The sequence below is a fragment of the Phoxinus phoxinus genome (assembly GCF_949152265.1).
Source record: "Phoxinus phoxinus genome assembly, chromosome: 19".
Taxonomy (NCBI): Eukaryota; Metazoa; Chordata; class Actinopteri; order Cypriniformes; family Leuciscidae; genus Phoxinus; species Phoxinus phoxinus.
In genome coordinates, this window is record NC_136894.1 from 7,569,645 (window position 1) to 7,588,610 (window position 18,966).

Below are 18,966 nucleotides of genomic sequence, written 5' to 3' on the forward strand. Positions count from 1 at the left end.
GGTTTATGGCGATAGATCTGAAAGACGCGTATTTTCACATACAAATTGCGTCACGTCACAGGCGATTTTTTGAGATTCGCCTTCGAGGGCCGGGCATATCAGTACACAGTCCTGCCATTCGGCCTGTCTCTAGCACCTCGTACATTTACAGTGTGCATGGACGCGGCGCTGGCACCCCTGAGACTCCGAGGCGTTCGAATTCTGAACTATTTGGACGATTGGCTGATTCTAGCTCAATCGCCGTCAGAACTCGCTCACCACAAGACACTAATACTCGATCACCTCGAGTGCTTAGGTCTGAGAGTCAATTGGGAGAAAAGTTCACTGTTTCCCAGTCAAAGGATCTCCTTTTTAGGACTGGATCTGAACTCACTCCTCATGGCCTCAGCCTCTACAGTGCTGCAGTTGGGCCTGCTGCGCATGCGCCCACTACAGTTCTGGTTGAGAACGCGCGTACCGCGCCGAGCATGGTTACACGGTCGTTATCGCCTCAAGGTCACTCAGGAATGCATTTCAGCCCTGACACCATGGAGAGCGTCAGACTGGTACCGGTCAGGTGTAAGCCTGGGGACTTCCTCGAGCCTGAAGGTGGTGTCCACGGACGCGTCCACCTCAGGCTGGGGAGCACTGCTCGACGGCAGACCGCTCTTTGGCCAATGGGCAGAGCGAGCCAAACTACCGCACATAAACTGCCTGGAAATGATGGCGGTGGACTTTGCGCTGAGGCGCTTCTGTCCCCGGATAAAAGGACACCACGTCCTGGTCCGCTCGGACAACATGTCGGTAGTAGCCTACATAAACCGCCAGGGTGGCCTGAGGTCCCGAAACCTATTCAGGTTAGCGGAACGCATACTGGTGTGGGCCCAGCACAACCTGCGCTCGTTAAGAGCAATGCACGTGCCAGGCCACTTGAACGTAGGCCCGGACAGACTCTCACGGAACAACGTTCCTACGGGAGAGTGGTCCCTACACACACAGACAGTGCGTCTGCTGTGGAAAACGTTCGGCAGAGCGGAAATAGACCTGTTTGCAAACCAGGAAAACGCTCACTGCCCAGAATTCTTTTCGAAGAGCACGAACGCGCTGGCCAGAGTCTGGCCCCGCCGTCCGTTCTATGCTTTTCCTCCTGTCTCGCTCCTGCCTCAAGTGCTGGAGCGTATCAAGGAGAGCGGATGCTCAGTACTACTAGTTGCTCCATACTGGACGAATCATACCTGGTTCCCAGCTTTGATGCGACTGAAAAGTACTGCCCCGTGGCCGATTCCAGTGAGGAGAGACCTCCTCTCACAGGCCAAGGGCGCGATTCTGCATCCTCACCCCGAGCTTTGGTCCCTACACGTATGGGCCATAAACGGGTACCCGCTAACCTCCCAAGAGGAGTGTTAGACACGATCGAGCAAGCTAGGGCTCCGTCTACTAGACGACTCTACGCTTCCAAATGGTCGGTGTTCTCTGGATGGTGTTCAGATCAAGGTCTGTCACCACTTCAGTGTGGAGAACCGGAGATTCTCTCCTTCTTGCAAGAGCTATTGGATAAGGGAAGAACCCCATCCACGCTCAAAGTCTATGTGGCTGCCATATCAGCGTTCGTTAATCCAACGCTTGGCCGTTCACTAGGCAGGAACGACCTGGTGGTCCACTTCCTTAGAGGCGCCAGGAGGTTAAACCCTCCAAGGCCCCCCTCAGTCCCCGTTTGGGACCTTTCTACAGTGTTGAACGCTATGAAAGGGGCCCCTTTCGAGCCTATTCACTCAGTTGACATGAAACACCTGTCTTTCAAGACCGTGTTTCTTTTGGCTCTCGCTTCAGTGAAGCGTGTGGGAGACTTGCAAGCGCTCTCAGTGAGAGCTTCTTGTATGGAGTTCGGGCCAAACGACTCTGTAGTCGTATTGAAACCGAAGCATGGGTACGTGCCTAAGTCCCTCAACACACCGTTCAGGGCTCAGGTCATCTCCCTGTCGGCCCTGCCGGCCTCAGAGGACGGAAATAGCTCCCTTTGCCCGGTCAGGGCATTAAGAGCTTACGTGTCCCGCTCCGCTGTTTTTCGACAGACGGAGCAGCTCTTTGTTTCGTTCAGCGGACGCTCCAAGGGGCGAGCCGCGACGAAACAGAGTCTGTCTCGATGGGTAGTGGACGCCATTGCGCTAGCCTACGCATCTAGAGGTTTGGAATGCCCTTTGGGCATCAGAGCACATTCTACGAGAGGCATGGCCTCTTCATGGGCTTGGTATAGCGGAATCTCGTTACAAGATATCTGTATGGCGGCAGGCTGGGCCTCCCCGTCTACATTTATTAGGTTCTATAACCTAGAGGTTCCTGCGTTGCAGGCTAAACTGCTCTCGGTCTAGAAGACTATGTATTAGTGTTCCTGCCCCGCGCTGCGGCCCAGGTCACTTCAATGTTAATATGTATAAGTGTTCCTGCCCCGCTATGCGGCCCAGGTCACTTCAATGTTTAATGTGTATAAGTGTTCCTGCCCCGCGCTGCGGCCCAGGTCACTTCAATGTTTAAGCATCACTCACTGACAATGTGTCCCATGAGCATGCTATTACCCCTCATATATATCTATATTTACATATATATGCTATTATGCCTTAAGAGGCACTACTATAAAGGGATGATGCTAATTTAGCCGCTCTCCCTATACTTCTTGGGGTAGGCACTTGTATACCAGGGCGCGCGCGCCCTTAGGTGTCTGTGTCGGTCCTAGAGCACGCACGGCGTTTTACATGGGGTTCCCGTAGCGTTCTTCGACGCAGTACGAGAGAACTCTACGTAAGAGAACGTACTCGGTTACTAACGTAACCTCGGTTCTCTCTAGAAGAGGGAACGAGTACTGCGTCTCATGGCCGTGCGTGTCCGCGCTGCGTCGCTTCATTGACGAAAATCGGCGTGTTAGACAGCTATGCTCGTATTTATAGGCCTAGGCCACGCCTGTTTGGGCGGGAGGTGACGCAGAAGGGCGCGAAGCGTCCTCATTGGTCAGCGTCTCTGGCCTCGCATAGGCTGTGCTTTTCTGGCAGAGCAGCCAATGGGTGAGCTGTATTGCTCCGCCTAGGTTGTATGCTTCAGAAAAGCGTTTTACAATATTACAAAATTAAGGATTAATTTTAGGCTTCAATCTCGACAAAGAAATATCTTTCCCGTAGCGTTCTTCGACGCAGTACTCGTTCCCTCTTCTAGAGAGAACCGAGGTTACGTTAGTAACCGAGTACGTTTTGAGGGCGTTATAAACGTATTTTAGCTTAAAGATCTTAAGGTTTCTACTAGTAATTCTGTTTGTTTACATTGCTACCACTTTACAATAAGGTTTCATAAATGTTCCAGGCACTAAGTTTACTCCACAAAAGAAAGTAGTCCAGGAAATATTTGATAATGAGAATGTTCATTGTTCAATATCCAAAACTGAAGCCTGCAGTTGAAATACATTTTACGTTGTTTTTCTATGACTGTCAGTGTACATTGAAACCAAAATCTTTATGTATTTAATTTGCAGGAAGACGTACACTTCGGGTATTTAAGGAGGAACTGGCAGACATTTGGCCAGGCGACCCATGGCCTTGGGTCTGGTTTGATGGGAAGCACATTCAAGTTCAACGACTACTGTCTAAAAGAAAAAAATTAAAGCATCTAAAAACCTCTAAGAATGATATGAACTAGTTAAAAGTACAGCAGTTTAATGATACATCTTTGCTCTGCATTTTTTGTGATTTGTTGCTGTTTTATCATTTTAATCCACTGGAAATGTTTTGTAATAGTATAAAAAAGGAAAGTCTAATTATACCTGAATTGTAATATTGGACTATTAAAACCGTTCAATAAAAAATATAATTTGTGAACTGATTATTTACAATCAACGTTCGTTCTTCCATTTTCTTATACAAAGAATCTCCACAAGTCATTGAATGAAAAGACAGTAACAGCAAGATAAAACAGGGTTCCTACGCATTCTCCATTCAAAAAATCCATACTTTTCTAAGGGGTGGATTAGGGTTCAGGCTGTAGGACTGCCGAATGAATGTTTCTGTCAGGACCACTGATGCTACTCTTAATTATCATTAAGATATTAGAAAGCTGTATATTACTTGTCTATTACCACCCACTTCTACTTATACCAAAGATGGAAATAAGCGCAGTTACAATAGCTAAATATGTGGGAGAGCGTTGCTATAGTGTGACGATATTGTATTGCAATAGGTAGCACTTCAAAATCAATACCAAATCAAAACTAGTTAGCACATTATTTGTAATTGAAAGGTTTTAATGACAATATATGGTTAGGTTACACTTAAAATAGTTACAAAATAGATGATATGATAACTTCTACCATTAATTGTACCCAGCATATATGTAAAAAGTTACCTGAAAGAGAGGGAGAGAGTGTAGAGAGTAAGATACAAAGAAAGAGACAGAATAAAAAGGCCCAGAGCAACTGTTACAATCTTCTTTTATTCATTCTTTGACCATGTGACTGTAACCCAAATGTGAGATGTTCAAACTGACCAATCAGATAATTACAATTTCCCCCACTGTACTAAAGGTGTGAAAATTCGTAGAACCCCGATGTACACACATTTCAGTCAACAGGTCTTGAGCACTCTTTAAATTACATTTCCTTGTTTCTCTGCAATACTCAGTGAGAAAATTTAAGTGTTTGCACATAGATCCACATTAGGATCTTTTGCAAGCACATTTATGCATCACAAACTCAACTCTGTGATCAGGTGGAACCAAACGTTCTTCGTCTTTGAATCCAGGCTTTTTGTTATCATAGACTGGGCAGCATCAGAGGCGTCTTCAGTGTTAGCTCCTCTAATTCATCCAGTTTCAGCCAGCTCCTTCAGGTAACTAAAGAATGAGATAAAACAACAAGTCAATAATAGACAGAAAAGAAATGGTCTACTGATGTAACAATTAGGGATGGGCATTTTTGTCATTTTCTCATTTCGATCATCAACAGGTCTCAAAAACGAGTACTTGAGTAATCAGGGGGGCGTGGCGTGTCCGTCATGAAAATGTTAGGAAATGTTACATGTAAGACGGTTACGAAAATTAATGTTGACAAATAAAAATATGACATTAAACATAACACTATGATGCATCAATGTTTTCGAAAAAGAAAAATCTAAAAGGAATAGGCCTAGCTGCTTGAGGTAAAGCTAAAGAGTAAATGATCTCTAGTAAACTGAAGCACGTTCTACGACAACCTATGAGATTAATAATCAGATATTCTAGATACATAAACGTAACATTACAACTTACATGAACAAAAGAACGCGAATACCCATGTGAACTAGTTTTTTACAGTCAGTGGTTTGATAGGGAAATTTTGGATGTGCTATTCCCTTAACAGCGCGCTGATACACGAGCAACTAAAGCACAGAGAATTTACAACACTATCACAATCCTGTTCTCATTATAATGCTGAATATCTTGTGTATATTGGCGCTGCACATCTTTATGAGAAATTATGGTCTGTTCCCAACAACTTCCACTCCAATATATATATAGGCTATATCAAAATGTTCCTTCACTTAAGAGTTTAATTATCATATAGAGACAATTACATTCAATCTCAGTAATATGTAAATAGTATCACAGAGGGCAACCAACAACCATCTTGATAACAGGGACTTCAAATAGCTTGTCACCTTAAACATTTGACCGTTCTGTTTTAACAGAAGATCAAAGATGTGATCACTTCAGATAGATTGTATCATCTAAACCTTTTGCTGTTCTGATTTCATTTACATTACGAGTTGACCATTTTGGTTGATCACATCCTGAACAAATGGTAATCAATTGTAGAATGGGAATGCGTGTGGGACACAGAGAATCTTCTCAGACAAGGGGGTGTCTCTCTCAACTTCCTTAACATACAGACCACAGCTGTCACAATAAGAGCAACTTAATTTACATTAAGAGTTGTAAACTGTACCAGGATAAAAGGTTTGAGATTTGGATGTTCTGGGTTCATTCTGACGCCGGTGAACCCAAGGTGCTTTTGTGTACCTTGCCACTGCTATGATGTAATAAACTTCATTTTTGAGATCTTTGACGTCCACTTAATTTCTTCTTACACTTAATTTTATTTTGCATGATAGAAAGTGATTACAGTCATCATCACTGTGCGTTTTCAAAGCCAAAACTAGAAACAACCATCTTCCATCCTGCAATGGTGCTGAGACTGAGGCTGAGTGACTGTACGGTCGGTAAACTGCAGTTTTTTGCTAGCTGGTTAATAAACTAAGTTAAACACGTATTGTATTTGTGATTAATCGGATATAGACAACATAAAAGTAATCTTGCAACTTACATCTGCAAGGACGCGAATGTGCACATGAACTTGACCGTGCGAGTCTGATGTGTAACGTGAGCGAGCTTCCTTTAACAGCGCTGAAAAACTAAAGCTCAAAGAATACAAAATTATATTACAATCGTGTTCTCAGTATAATGTTATGTAATATAGATTGGCGCTGCACATCTTGCTCTTAACTGTATTTCATGATCAAAGTAAGTCCTGGCATCACTGCAGTGCGCATTTTCAAATCCAGTTTCACTTTATTTCGCCGGTCTGGAAGGGGTGCTCTCTAACTAGGAATGCTCATATTGACCGTTTAACCGAAAGTAAAAATTTTGACCGATTAATACTATCAGTTAAACGGTTAGATCAGCGCGTAATGCACTAAAATAACAGCGATCTGAATCTATTTAGTATTCCTGCCCTGAGAGAAGCGCGTAATACACTAAAATAACAGCGATCTGAATCTATTTAGTATTCCTGCCCTGAGAGCAGCGCGTAATACACTAAAATAACAGTGATCTGAATCTATTGAGTTACTCCTGCCCTGAGAGCAGCGCGTAATGCACTAAAATAGCAGCGATCTGAATCTATTTAGTATTCCTGCCCTGAGAGCAGCGCGTAATACACTAAAATAGCAGCGATCTGAATCTATTTAGTATTCCTGCCCTGAGAGCAGCGCGTAATGCACTAAAATAACAGCGATCTGAATCTATTGAGTACTCCTGCCCTGAGAGCAGCGCGTAATGCACTAAAATAACAACAATCTGAATCTATTGAGTACTCCTGCCCTGAGAGCAGCACGTAATGCACTAAAATAACAGCGATCTGAATCTATTGAGTTACTCCTGCCCTGAGAGCAGCGCGTAATGCACTAAAATAACAGCGATCTGAATCTATTGAGTTACTCCTGCCCTGAGAGCAGCACGTAATGCACTAAAATAACAGCGATCTGAATCTATTGAGTACTCCTGCCCTGAGAGCAGCGCGTAATGCACTACAATAACAACAATCTGAATCTATTGAGTACTCCTGCCCTGAGAGCAGCACGTAATGCACTAAAATAACAGTGATCTGAATCTATTGAGTTACTCCTGCCCTGAGAGCAGCGCGTTATGCACTAAAATAACAACAATCTGAATCTATTGAGTACTCCTGCCCTGAGAGCAGCGCATAATACACTAAAATAACAACAATCTGAATCTATTGAGTAGTCCTGCCCTGAGAGCAGCGCGTAATGCACTAAAATAACAGTGATCTGAATCTATTGAGTACTCCTGCCCTGAGAGCAGCGCGTAATGCACTAAAATAACAGCGATCTGAATCTATTTAGTATTCCTGCCCTGAGAGCAGCGCGTAATGCACTAAAATAACAGTGATCTGAATCTATTTAGTATTCCTGCCCTGAGAGCAGCGCGTAATGCACTAAAATAACAGTGATCTGAATCTATTGAGTACTCCTGCCCTGAGAGCAGCGCGTAATACACTAAAATAACAGCGATCTGAATCTATTGAGTCCTCCTGCCCTGAGAGCAGCGCGTAACACACTAAAATAACAGCGATCTGAATCTATTTAGTATTCCTGCCCTGAGAGCAGCGCGTAATGCACTAAAATAACAGCGATCTGAATCTATTTAGTATTCCTGCCCTGAGAGCAGCGCGTAATGCACTAAAATAACAGCGATCTGAATCTATTTAGTATTCCTGCCCTGAGAGCAGCGCGTAATGCACTAAAATAACAGCGATCTGAATCTATTTAGTATTCCTGCCCTGAGAGCAGCGCGTAATACACTAAAATAACAGCGATCTGAATCTATTTAGTATTCCTGCCCTGAGAGCAGCGCGTAATGCACTAAAATAACAGCGATCTGAATCTATTGAGTACTCCTGCCCTGAGAGCAGCGCGTAATGCACTAAAATAACAGCGATCTGAATCTATTTAGTACTCCTGCCCTGAGAGCAGCGCGTAATGCACTAAAATAACAGCGATCTGAATCTATTTAGTACTCCTGCCCTGAGAGCAGCGCGTAATACACTAAAATAACAGCGATCTGAATCTATTTAGTATTCCTGCCCTGAGAGCAGCGCGTAATGCACTAAAATAACAGCGATCTGAATCTATTTAGTATTCCTGCCCTGAGAGCAGCGCGTAATACACTAAAATAACAGCGATCTGAATCTATTGAGTCCTCCTGCCCTGAGAGCAGCGCGTAATGCACTAAAATAACAGCGATCTGAATCTATTTAGTACTCCTGCCCTGAGAGCAGCGCGTAATGCACTAAAATAACAGCGATCTGAATCTATTTAGTACTCCTGCCCTGAGAGCAGCGCGTAATGCACTAAAATAACAGTGATCTGAATCTATTTAGTATTCCTGCCCTGAGAGCAGCGCGTAATACACTAAAATAACAGCGATCTGAATCTATTGAGTCCTCCTGCCCTGAGAGCAGCGCGTAACACACTAAAATAACAGCGATCTGAATCTATTGAGTACTCCTGCCCTGAGAGCAGCGCGTAATGCACTAAAATAACAGCGATCTGAATCTATTGAGTACTCCTGCCCTGAGAGCAGCGCGTAATGCACTAAAATAACAGCGATCTGAATCTATTTAGTACTCCTGCCCTGAGAGCAGCGCGTAATACACTAAAATAACAGCGATCTGAATCTATTTAGTATTCCTGCCCTGAGAGCAGCGCGTAATGCACTAAAATAACAGCGATCTGAATCTATTGAGTACTCCTGCCCTGAGAGCAGCGCGTAATACACTAAAATAACAGCGATCTGAATCTATTGAGTATTCCTGCCCTGAGAGCAGCGCGTAATACACTAAAATAACAGCGATCTGAATCTATTGAGTTACTCCTGCCCTGAGAGCAGCGCGTAATGCACTAAAATAACAGCGATCTGAATCTATTGAGTTACTCCTGCCCTGAGAGCAGCGCGTAATGCACTAAAATAACAGCGATCTGAATCTATTGAGTACTCCTGCCCTGAGAGCAGCGCGTAATGCACTAAAATAACAGCGATCTGAATCTATTTAGTACTCCTGCCCTGAGAGCAGCGCGTAATACACTAAAATAACAGCGATCTGAATCTATTTAGTACTCCTGCCCTGAGAGCAGCGCGTAATACACTAAAATAACAGCGATCTGAATCTATTGAGTTACTCCTGCCCTGAGAGCAGCGCGTAATGCACTAAAATAACAGCGATCTGAATCTATTGAGTACTCCTGCCCTGAGAGCAGCGCGTAATACACTAAAATAACAGTGATCTGAATCTATTGAGTACTCCTGCCCTGAGAGCAGCGCGTAATACACTAAAATAACAGTGATCTGAATCTATTGAGTACTCCTGCCCTGAGAGCAGCGCGTAATACACTAAAATAACAGCGATCTGAATCTATTTAGTATTCCTGCCCTGAGAGCAGCGCGTAATACACTAAAATAACAGTGATCTGAATCTATTTAGTACTCCTGCCCTGAGAGCAGCGCGTAATACACTAAAATAACAGCGATCTGAATCTATTGAGTTACTCCTGCCCTGAGAGCAGCGCGTAATGCACTAAAATAACAGCGATCTGAATCTATTGAGTTACTCCTGCCCTGAGAGCAGCGCGTAATACACTAAAATAACAGCGATCTGAATCTATTGAGTTACTCCTGCCCTGAGAGCAGCGCGTAATGCACTAAAATAACAGCGATCTGAATCTATTGAGTTACTCCTGCCCTGAGAGCAGCGCGTAATGCACTAAAATAACAGCGATCTGAATCTATTGAGTTACTCCTGCCCTGAGAGCAGCGCGTAATACACTAAAATAACAGCGATCTGAATCTATTGAGTATTCCTGCCCTGAGAGCAGCGCGTAATACACTAAAATAACAGCGATCTGAATCTATTTAGTATTCCTGCCCTGAGAGCAGCGCGTAATACACTAAAATAACAGCGATCTGAATCTATTTAGTATTCCTGCCCTGAGAGCAGCGCGTAATACACTAAAATAACAGTGATCTGAATCTATTTAGTATTCCTGCCCTGAGAGCAGCGCGTAATACACTAAAATAACAGTGATCTGAATCTATTTAGTACTCCTGCCCTGAGAGCAGCGCGTAATGCACTAAAATAACAGCGATCTGAATCTATTGAGTTACTCCTGCCCTGAGAGCAGCGCGTAATGCACTAAAATAACAGCGATCTGAATCTATTTAGTATTCCTGCCCTGAGAGCAGCGCGTAATACACTAAAATAACAGCGATCTGAATCTATTTAGTATTCCTGCCCTGAGAGCAGCGCGTAATACACTAAAATAACAGCGATCTGAATCTATTTAGTACTCCTGCCCTGAGAGCAGCGCGTAATGCACTAAAATAACAGCGATCTGAATCTATTGAGTTACTCCTGCCCTGAGAGCAGCGCGTAATGCACTAAAATAACAGCGATCTGAATCTATTGAGTTACTCCTGCCCTGAGAGCAGCGCGTAATGCACTAAAATAACAGCGATCTGAATCTATTTAGTATTCCTGCCCTGAGAGCAGCGCGTAATACACTAAAATAACAGTGATCTGAATCTATTTAGTATTCCTGCCCTGAGAGCAGCGCGTAATACACTAAAATAACAGCGATCTGAATCTATTTAGTACTCCTGCCCTGAGAGCAGCGCGTAATGCACTAAAATAACAGCGATCTGAATCTATTTAGTACTCCTGCCCTGAGAGCAGCGCGTAATGCACTAAAATAACAGCGATCTGAATCTATTTAGTATTCCTGCCCTGAGAGCAGCGCGTAATGCACTAAAATAACAGCGATCTGAATCTATTTAGTACTCCTGCCCTGAGAGCAGCGCGTAATGCACTAAAATAACAGCGATCTGAATCTATTGAGTTACTCCTGCCCTGAGAGCAGCGCGAGGACGGGAGATGTATCAGTTTGACCGTTGAAATTTCTCGGAGATTTGAACGAGTTCTGTTGTCGCATTTCAATTTCACACACAGCGAGATAGCATTGGAAAAGCATGTTTTACACATAGGTTTTACACCAGTTACGTCCTAAGCAGCTATGTTGCGGTTGACTGAGTAAACAGTGAATCAAAACGCATACAATACCATATTTAGACGATGATTAGTTCTGTGCATTTCAATGTTTGCTGATTATCTTAAGAAACGTTAGAGGATGCTGAATTTTAACAAAATATATGGTAAAATCACTTACCTTGCAATAAATGCGTTTTCCCCACGAAGCGTTTTTCTTGTGTGTTGCGAGTCCGACTAATAATATCCCTCTGCACGTTCAAACGTCTTGACCCCGCCTTTGCTTCAGTTTCATTGGTTGAAGCTGTAAACCAATCATTTTCCTTTCTGCCCTCAGAACATGTTTCAGTAACTAAAACTCCCATCTGCGTTTTTAAACGGCATGAGAGTAACGAGGCGCTGAGCGTTTTTTTCACACTGAAGCGCTGAGCGCTCTGCGTTTTTTACAGGCCGCCGAGAGTTGAAGAATGTCCAACTTTGGGTAAAACGCAGCACTCATCACTGTCACTTTTTACCCAACCGTCCAATCACAGTGGAGGTGGGGCGGGACTAATACCACACCGACCAACCTCCACATTCTGCTTGTATAACGTCAACCGATGACAACAACGAGCATAATATCGGAACAAAATAATTTAAAACAAGAGCCAGAAAAAATGCGTTACATTGTATCGACATTTTAATATAGAATCAACACAGAAACAAAATATGTGTGAAATAAGTAACACTTTAACACTGTTACTAGTACACAAATACTAGTAACACTTTTGTGGATTTTCCATATGATAAAAAGCAAATGTCTCGACTGAAAAAAATGCTGCGCTGCAAAAATACGCTCTCAAGCGTTCACAGCTCGCTTTTTTCAGCTGGCTAAAAACGCTTTGGTGGACACACGGCCTAACTCTCTAACAGTTTGTTGGTTGAACATAATTAAATTGTCTAAACTCATTGATGTGCAAACTGTTGCATTTTATATATGTATTTATTATGATTAATATTATTTGTATTTTTTTAAGCCAAACTTTTGTTTTTAGAGTATGCAGGTTTTTTTATTGTATGGATATGACATCTGTGCGAACACTTATAAGGTTCTTTTATATTAGTGCTGTCTGCTCTGTTGTAATAAACTTGTCAACGTATTGCAGCACAGCATGTTATTTTACAATATCACACGGTACTGATAATCATGAGCTTTACACAGTGTTAAACTGTCACTACAGAATTTGTCTTTGACATGTAAACATTACTTAACATAGCTCTGCTGTAATTTATGCAGTCGGCTCTCTGTCACATGCCACATATACAGTAAGACTGTTGTAAATAACGCAGCAGTATGAATGTGTGTTTCAACCCATGTGGATAGTTTAGACTTTGGCTGCAGAGCTTTGGGTGAAGGACAGAGGCTGCCCTGGGTAATGGTAAATGTCCTGGTGAGCATTATTGGTGATTGCCATCAGTCAGGATCAAGTCAAATGGGGACGATGTAGAGTGATGTGTCGCGGGTTGGGCACAATAGTGTTGCACAGTGCCACATTAGTACAGTATCACATTACCTAAAACCTGGTGGCATTACAGGATTATTTGATCGGTGTAGTGTTGTAAATGTTTGGTGTTGTATTTGGGATGCAAAATATATTTGTTCCATCTGTTTATGCCAATTTTATAGATTGCTTTTAAATACGGTTCAAAAGTTTGGGGTCAGTAAGATTAAGCCTATAATGATCAGCAACGCTGCATTTATTTGACCAGAAATACAGTAAAAACAGTAATATTGTGAAGTATTATTACAAAAATAAAATAACTATTTTCTATTTTAAAATGTAATTTATTCCTGTGATGGCAAAGCTGAATTTTGAGCATCATTACTCCAATCTTCAGTGTCACATGATCCTTCAGAAATCCTTCAGCCATAATGCTGATTTTGGTGCTTTATTTATTTATTAACAGTTTTGCTGCTTAATATTGTTTCAATGTTCTTTGATGAATAACAAGTTCAAAAGATCAGTATTTATTACAAAACTAGAAATCTTTTGTAACATTATAAATGTCTTTACTGTCACTTGATCAATACATCCTTGCTGAATAAAAGTATACTTTTTTTTTTAGGCAAGGCAAGTTTATTTATATAGCACATTTCATACACTATGGCAATTCAAAGTGCTTTACACAGAAAGGAATTAAAATAATCATAAAATAAAAGCAAAGAAAATTAAAACGGTTATAAAAGGAATGAAAAGAGATATAAAGGGGATACCGTTATAAAAGGGTAAAAAGATGATACATGGATAATCTTCTCAATTGGCAAAACCCAGGTTTTATCTTTTTTTTTTGATAAAAACTTATGAACAGTAGTGTATGAATAAGTTAATATTTGATATGTTGGTAAATATTTTGTATATTCCATTAAAAGTTGATATTTTTAATCTCAAATTTCAAAATGAATATTCATTTTTTTCCTACTGCACATTATAATGTTGTGATGTCTAAATTAACTTGTTGCATTAAAAATGTGTTTGTTGTGATTTTATTTATACTCTATTTAGACAAAATTGTATAGAATTTGTTTATTTCGGTTATTGACCATGACATCAAAATAATAATTGGCTTCTCGAGCCAGAATGATATCAGTGCATGTGTAATTTCCCACCAGAATATAACCAGAATACCCATCTCATTCTATATATAAAAACAGCTTATCCAAACAACATGGATTAGGGGTATTGTGACACTTTAGCCGTAAAATGAGATTAAGGTATCGTGACAACCTTAGGGCAGAGTTTGATAGTGGTGGCCAAATCTTGTTTGTCTGTCAGACAGACAGTTACTTATGTAACTCTCATGCGGCTTGATCTGTGGAAATGTCTGAGTGGGACAGTCAGCCTGCTGGGAGGCTGTTCTTTTGGATGATTTGGACCCATGCATATGTGTATGAGGGTGAGCAAGCACAATAATGGTTACGCAAGGTCTGTTTCTCTATGCTAGTAGCCGTCATAGCCTGCATGTGGAGAAGAGATTGAAGAGAAAGAGATGCAATACTGCTCCACAGAGGTTATTATTAGCTACAACAGGAAGTGTAGGAGAACATGGGTGTGGGTAAAGCGCCAGGGTTGGGTGCGTTCCGTTATTAGCTTTTGTATGTGTCTGTGTGTGTTTGGTTTGTGCTGGCAACCACCTTTTTGTCCTTGCTGTTATACTCAATTATGTGTTAATACAATTGTGGTAAACCTCAAATCTGGGCGGCTTATTTGGTACACAAATCCGAAACAAACTCCATGCAGAGTTCTGTCCACTGTCATCCATCAATCCCAGTGTCCTCTTAAGTCAATGCTGGTCTGAATCCCACTACTACACCTCAAGACTAATAGACTTTGTTTTAATGTGTATTAGTGCTTTGGCTCCTCATGCAGAGGCTTACTGTTACAGTCCCAGCACCTCTTTATCCCTGAGAATGGTCCTGCATGAAACATTTAGCTTTCACTCCTTCTGCCTTATGATATTATACTGTATATTCAGTACAAACAGCATGTGTTTGTGATATTTTCACTGCTAAAACTTAACTAGGTACAAATCTTGGGTATTCTTGAATCGTTTCTTTAATCACACAAGCTTATGAAATTACACGCATTGTAAATGACTAATGGTGTTGTAATGGTCATCAGCACTGCATTTATTTGATCAAAATACAGTAAAAACTGTATTATTGTGAAATATTATAATAATATCTCACACACACACACACACACACACACACACACACACACACACACACACACACACACACACACACACACACACACACACACACACACACACACACACACTCTTATTACAGATAATCTATTACTGTGATGATGCCAATGCTGAATTTTCAACAGCCATTGCTCCAGTCTTCAGTGTCACATGATCCTTCAGAAATAATTCTAATATGCTAATTTTGTGCTCATTACATTATAAATCATTCCACTATAAGTCTTTACTCTCACTTTTGATCAATTTAATTCATCCTTGCTGGAAAAAATAAATAATAAAAAATTAAGTGTGTTAGTCACTATTCCAGATGTTACTGTGCTAACAAGGAGCGCAAATGTAATATCATAGTAATCGGATGAAGTGGGCTGGCTGGAGGGGAGATCAGCTATAATTGCATGGATTATACAAAGACAGAATATGAAGAGCCTGGGTCTTGTCCTTTTTCTGATTCCCATGTGTTGGTGCAAGAAGGGATTAGTTTGAAATGGGGGTACGTCATTCCCTGTTTCCCAGAATCCCATGTATTGGACTCTGCTGTTCACATGGAAAGACAAATGGAGAAGAACAGAAGTAGCGTGTAAGGGAGGGAGCGAGGAGAAGAGGACACGAGCTGTGCCAGTCTCCGAGCGCCACCGTGGAGAGAGAGTGAGTAACGCAAATCTAAAAATGAAAATAAAAGAACGAGAAGAAAGCCTGGACTCAGAAAACACAAAACAGAAAGAAGAGCACACACGGAGGAGGGAGCTCTGTCCAACTGGACCTGATGAGAGATTAGACGTGATAACCACGGAGAAAGAGAGGGTGGGAGAGTGAGCGAGAGAGGACGGATAAGCACTCTGTGTGGCATTAGGAGTGTAAGCTCTGCCTGGTATTTATAGTTCAGAGGGCCGCAGGAGGAGAGAGCTGCTGAACAACAGTGTCTCCAAAAACACTGATGAAAAACGAGGAAAGGATTTCATTCAAAATTTGCATGGATGACATGGATGGTATAAGTGAAAGGACCACTAATAGAAATACCTTCAGGAAGGAGGAATGAGAGAAGAGCCCCAGCTGTCTTGTAATGGCATTGTGAGTGAACATTTGTGATGGACCAGGTGTGCATTGCGCTCTCTAAGGATAATCAGGACCGTTATCTTCAGCATCCTCGCAGGGATTTACACAGACCCGTTTCACTGCCAGACTGGGAGATCAAATGTCAGATCACTTCTGCCTGCACATTGGCTGTGGCTCCGTGTTTGTCGCTGCTTTATGAGATCATGCAAGTATCGCGGTAGTTACTTCACTGCCTCTGCCTGGTTTTGCTGACTCACGTTTGTGATCACAGCAAAAGGACCCCGTTTCTGCAGTGTGTGTGATCAAGTGACTATGACAATCGGAGATTGAACTACATGACTAGTAGGGCTGCATGATTAATCCGTTTAATTGTGATCACGATTTCTGCATCTCTCGAATTATTAAAGCATAATCGGCTGCGGTATTTATTCAAACATGAATCTTGACTATATTGTCTGCAACTGTGGTTGCTGAATAAATGCACTTATGCAACTGTGATACAATAGACATGTTTGTGTTGTTTTAATAGAAAAAACATTTACATAGTTTGGAATGATTGTAATTTTTATTAGGAATTTTTTACCAGTTTTCACAATAAACAACATTTTCTTACTTTGTGTTTGTGTGAAAGTGCAGTAATTCTAATGACATGTAAAAAGAAATTTCTCAAATTATAATCGTGATTATTAGTTTAAACATTATCATGCAGCCCTAGACTTCTCCATTGTTTCCATTCATCCCTAAAAGTCGCCAGGATACCTCTGTCTATCTCTCTTTTCCTCTCATTTTCACTTTCACTTTCAGTCTTTTTCCCCTCAGTTCTGTTATACACTTGCAGAGCTCTGCCAAGGGAATGATGATGACGTAACAGCGTCATTCACTTGTTTATTACTCGATTGGACCTTGTCAACCTGCGTCACAAGACTCTTTATGATATGGACCTTTGAATTAACTTGCTGGCTTGCTATTTTCTCCCAAGTGCACAGACTCTTGGATAAAGATTGCTGCACTAATGTTCTGCATTCAGCCGCAGGAAACCGAGTAACCGCGGATTGTGAGTGCTTAAGTGAGAGGTGGAGAGGACTGCACTCTTTACTGGGTTTACGACAGATCTCACCTCTGGGAGAGAGAGCAAGAGTAACCAAGGTTTAAGGGAGGAGGGGAGCGTCAGTCCTTATTAGTAGTGAAAGGAGGAGCTCTTGTAGAGTTTGACATGCACGTGTGAGCCAAACTGCTTGCTTAAGCTGAGCTTTGATATGCTAGCAAATAGGAAGACCGGCTAGCGACGAGGTAGAACGTGTGAGCTGTAGATAGAAAAGGAGGAAGTGACAATATCTATGCCTTCAATCTAAACTGTGGACTTGGATTTTCAACTCTGAAGAAGAGATTTCTTTGGATTTAAAGGTGCAAAACACCACACTCAGAGACATGTCACGAAGACGAAGGAGAAGGTAGATCATTTTGGAAACCAAAAGGATTAAGTCACCAACAGAATGTGGCCTGAATATTGCACCGAAAGGAGCCTGAATGCTCATCTGCACGCGCTCATGTGCTGCGCAGGTCAGTTTCTATTTGTGTTCCTGTGCGTATGTCGTCACCTAGTCACATGGACACTGTGAGTTGTGTGTCGGCGGATGTGTTCTTTGCTGATGTGTGCCTGTCCACTATTGTCGTGATGCTGTATCGGTGTGTGAGTCCACGTGGATGAGTGTGACTGTGAACATGACGGTGTGAGTTTCTGTAACATGTTTGACCAGTGCAGGGTGTGTGAAGCAACATACAATGACTCACTGTACTGAGAAACAAGAGAATGTGTCTCTGTAACTGTCACAGAAAAAGGGAGTAGGCCTAAGTCTTCCAAAGAATGACACATTTAAGATACTTTTGCAATCGTGTGTGTGTGTGTGTGTGTGTGTGCGTGCGCGTGTGTGTGTGTGTGTGTGTGTGTGTGTGTGTGCGTGTGTGCGTGAGTGGGTGTGTTATGTGAGAAGCCAAAAGAAAGGTATGTTTCCAGTACTCATGAAGGTATCAACTCCTGTTCAAAAGTCAGATCAAGTTCCCAAGGTAGCAAGGTAGTAGAGAGAACATATGTTGTGAGTCAATTATTTTGTACTGTAGCAAAATTTAGGAAGGAAACGAGGGGTATGCTAAAACAGGTTATGCAGTTTGTGTAAAATTAGATAGATAGATAGATAGATAGATAGATAGATAGATAGATAGATAGATAGATAGATAGATAGATAGATAGATAGATAGATAGATAGATAGATAGATAGATAGATAGATAGATAGATTGGATATATATATGTGTGTGTGTGTGTGTATTATTCAAATAGGTTATACTGTTGGTGTTAGCGTACAATATTTTTTCTCATTATTTGATTTATATTATTCATATAGTTTATTCACATAACTATTTATGGTTGTATTATACAGAATCTCTAATAACACATGTGGCATCTACATTTTACACACATATCTACATTTTGCAGCTTCAGATGTGACTTAGGCCTATCTATCAGAAATGTTTGAAATAGTCCATTTTATAATAAAACCTTGAGGTTTAGTTGTAATTTATTTTCATTTATATATTGTAAATTTGAGTAGGATGTTGTGTGTGCTTATCAGAGGAAGTGGGCCATCTGCACCACATGGTTGCTTAGTATTGCTATGTCTCCATAGTAACCACGTCAACTTCAGCTTCACAGTAAGAGGCCATAGAAAGAGGCAGATAAAGAAGGCGTGTGATGAAATCATTGAACAGCAGAGCTGTGTGATCAATTTCTATTCTGTGCTTGGCTGCGTCACTAGTCTGGCATGTTTAAAATAAGAAA

At 41.7% G+C, this 18,966-nt stretch overlaps 1 protein-coding gene across 5 annotated transcripts in view; it reads left to right on the forward strand.

Moving 5' to 3' along the window:
• The window catches only part of macf1a (microtubule actin crosslinking factor 1a), a 174,024-nt gene that overhangs the window by 54,416 nt on the left and 100,642 nt on the right, over positions 1–18,966 (forward strand). The window contains exon 1 of one of the 5 annotated variants that reach the window (XM_079590327.1): positions 17,339–17,692. The exons of 3 other annotated variants lie outside the window; for them this stretch is intronic. In XM_079590327.1, the coding sequence (XP_079446453.1) occupies positions 17,626–17,692 (67 nt within the window). In that variant the 5' untranslated portion in view covers positions 17,339–17,625. Of the gene's footprint in view, positions 1–17,338; positions 17,693–18,966 lie in introns of those variants that run through there. One more of the 5 variants, XM_079590325.1, reaches the window with a different exon arrangement.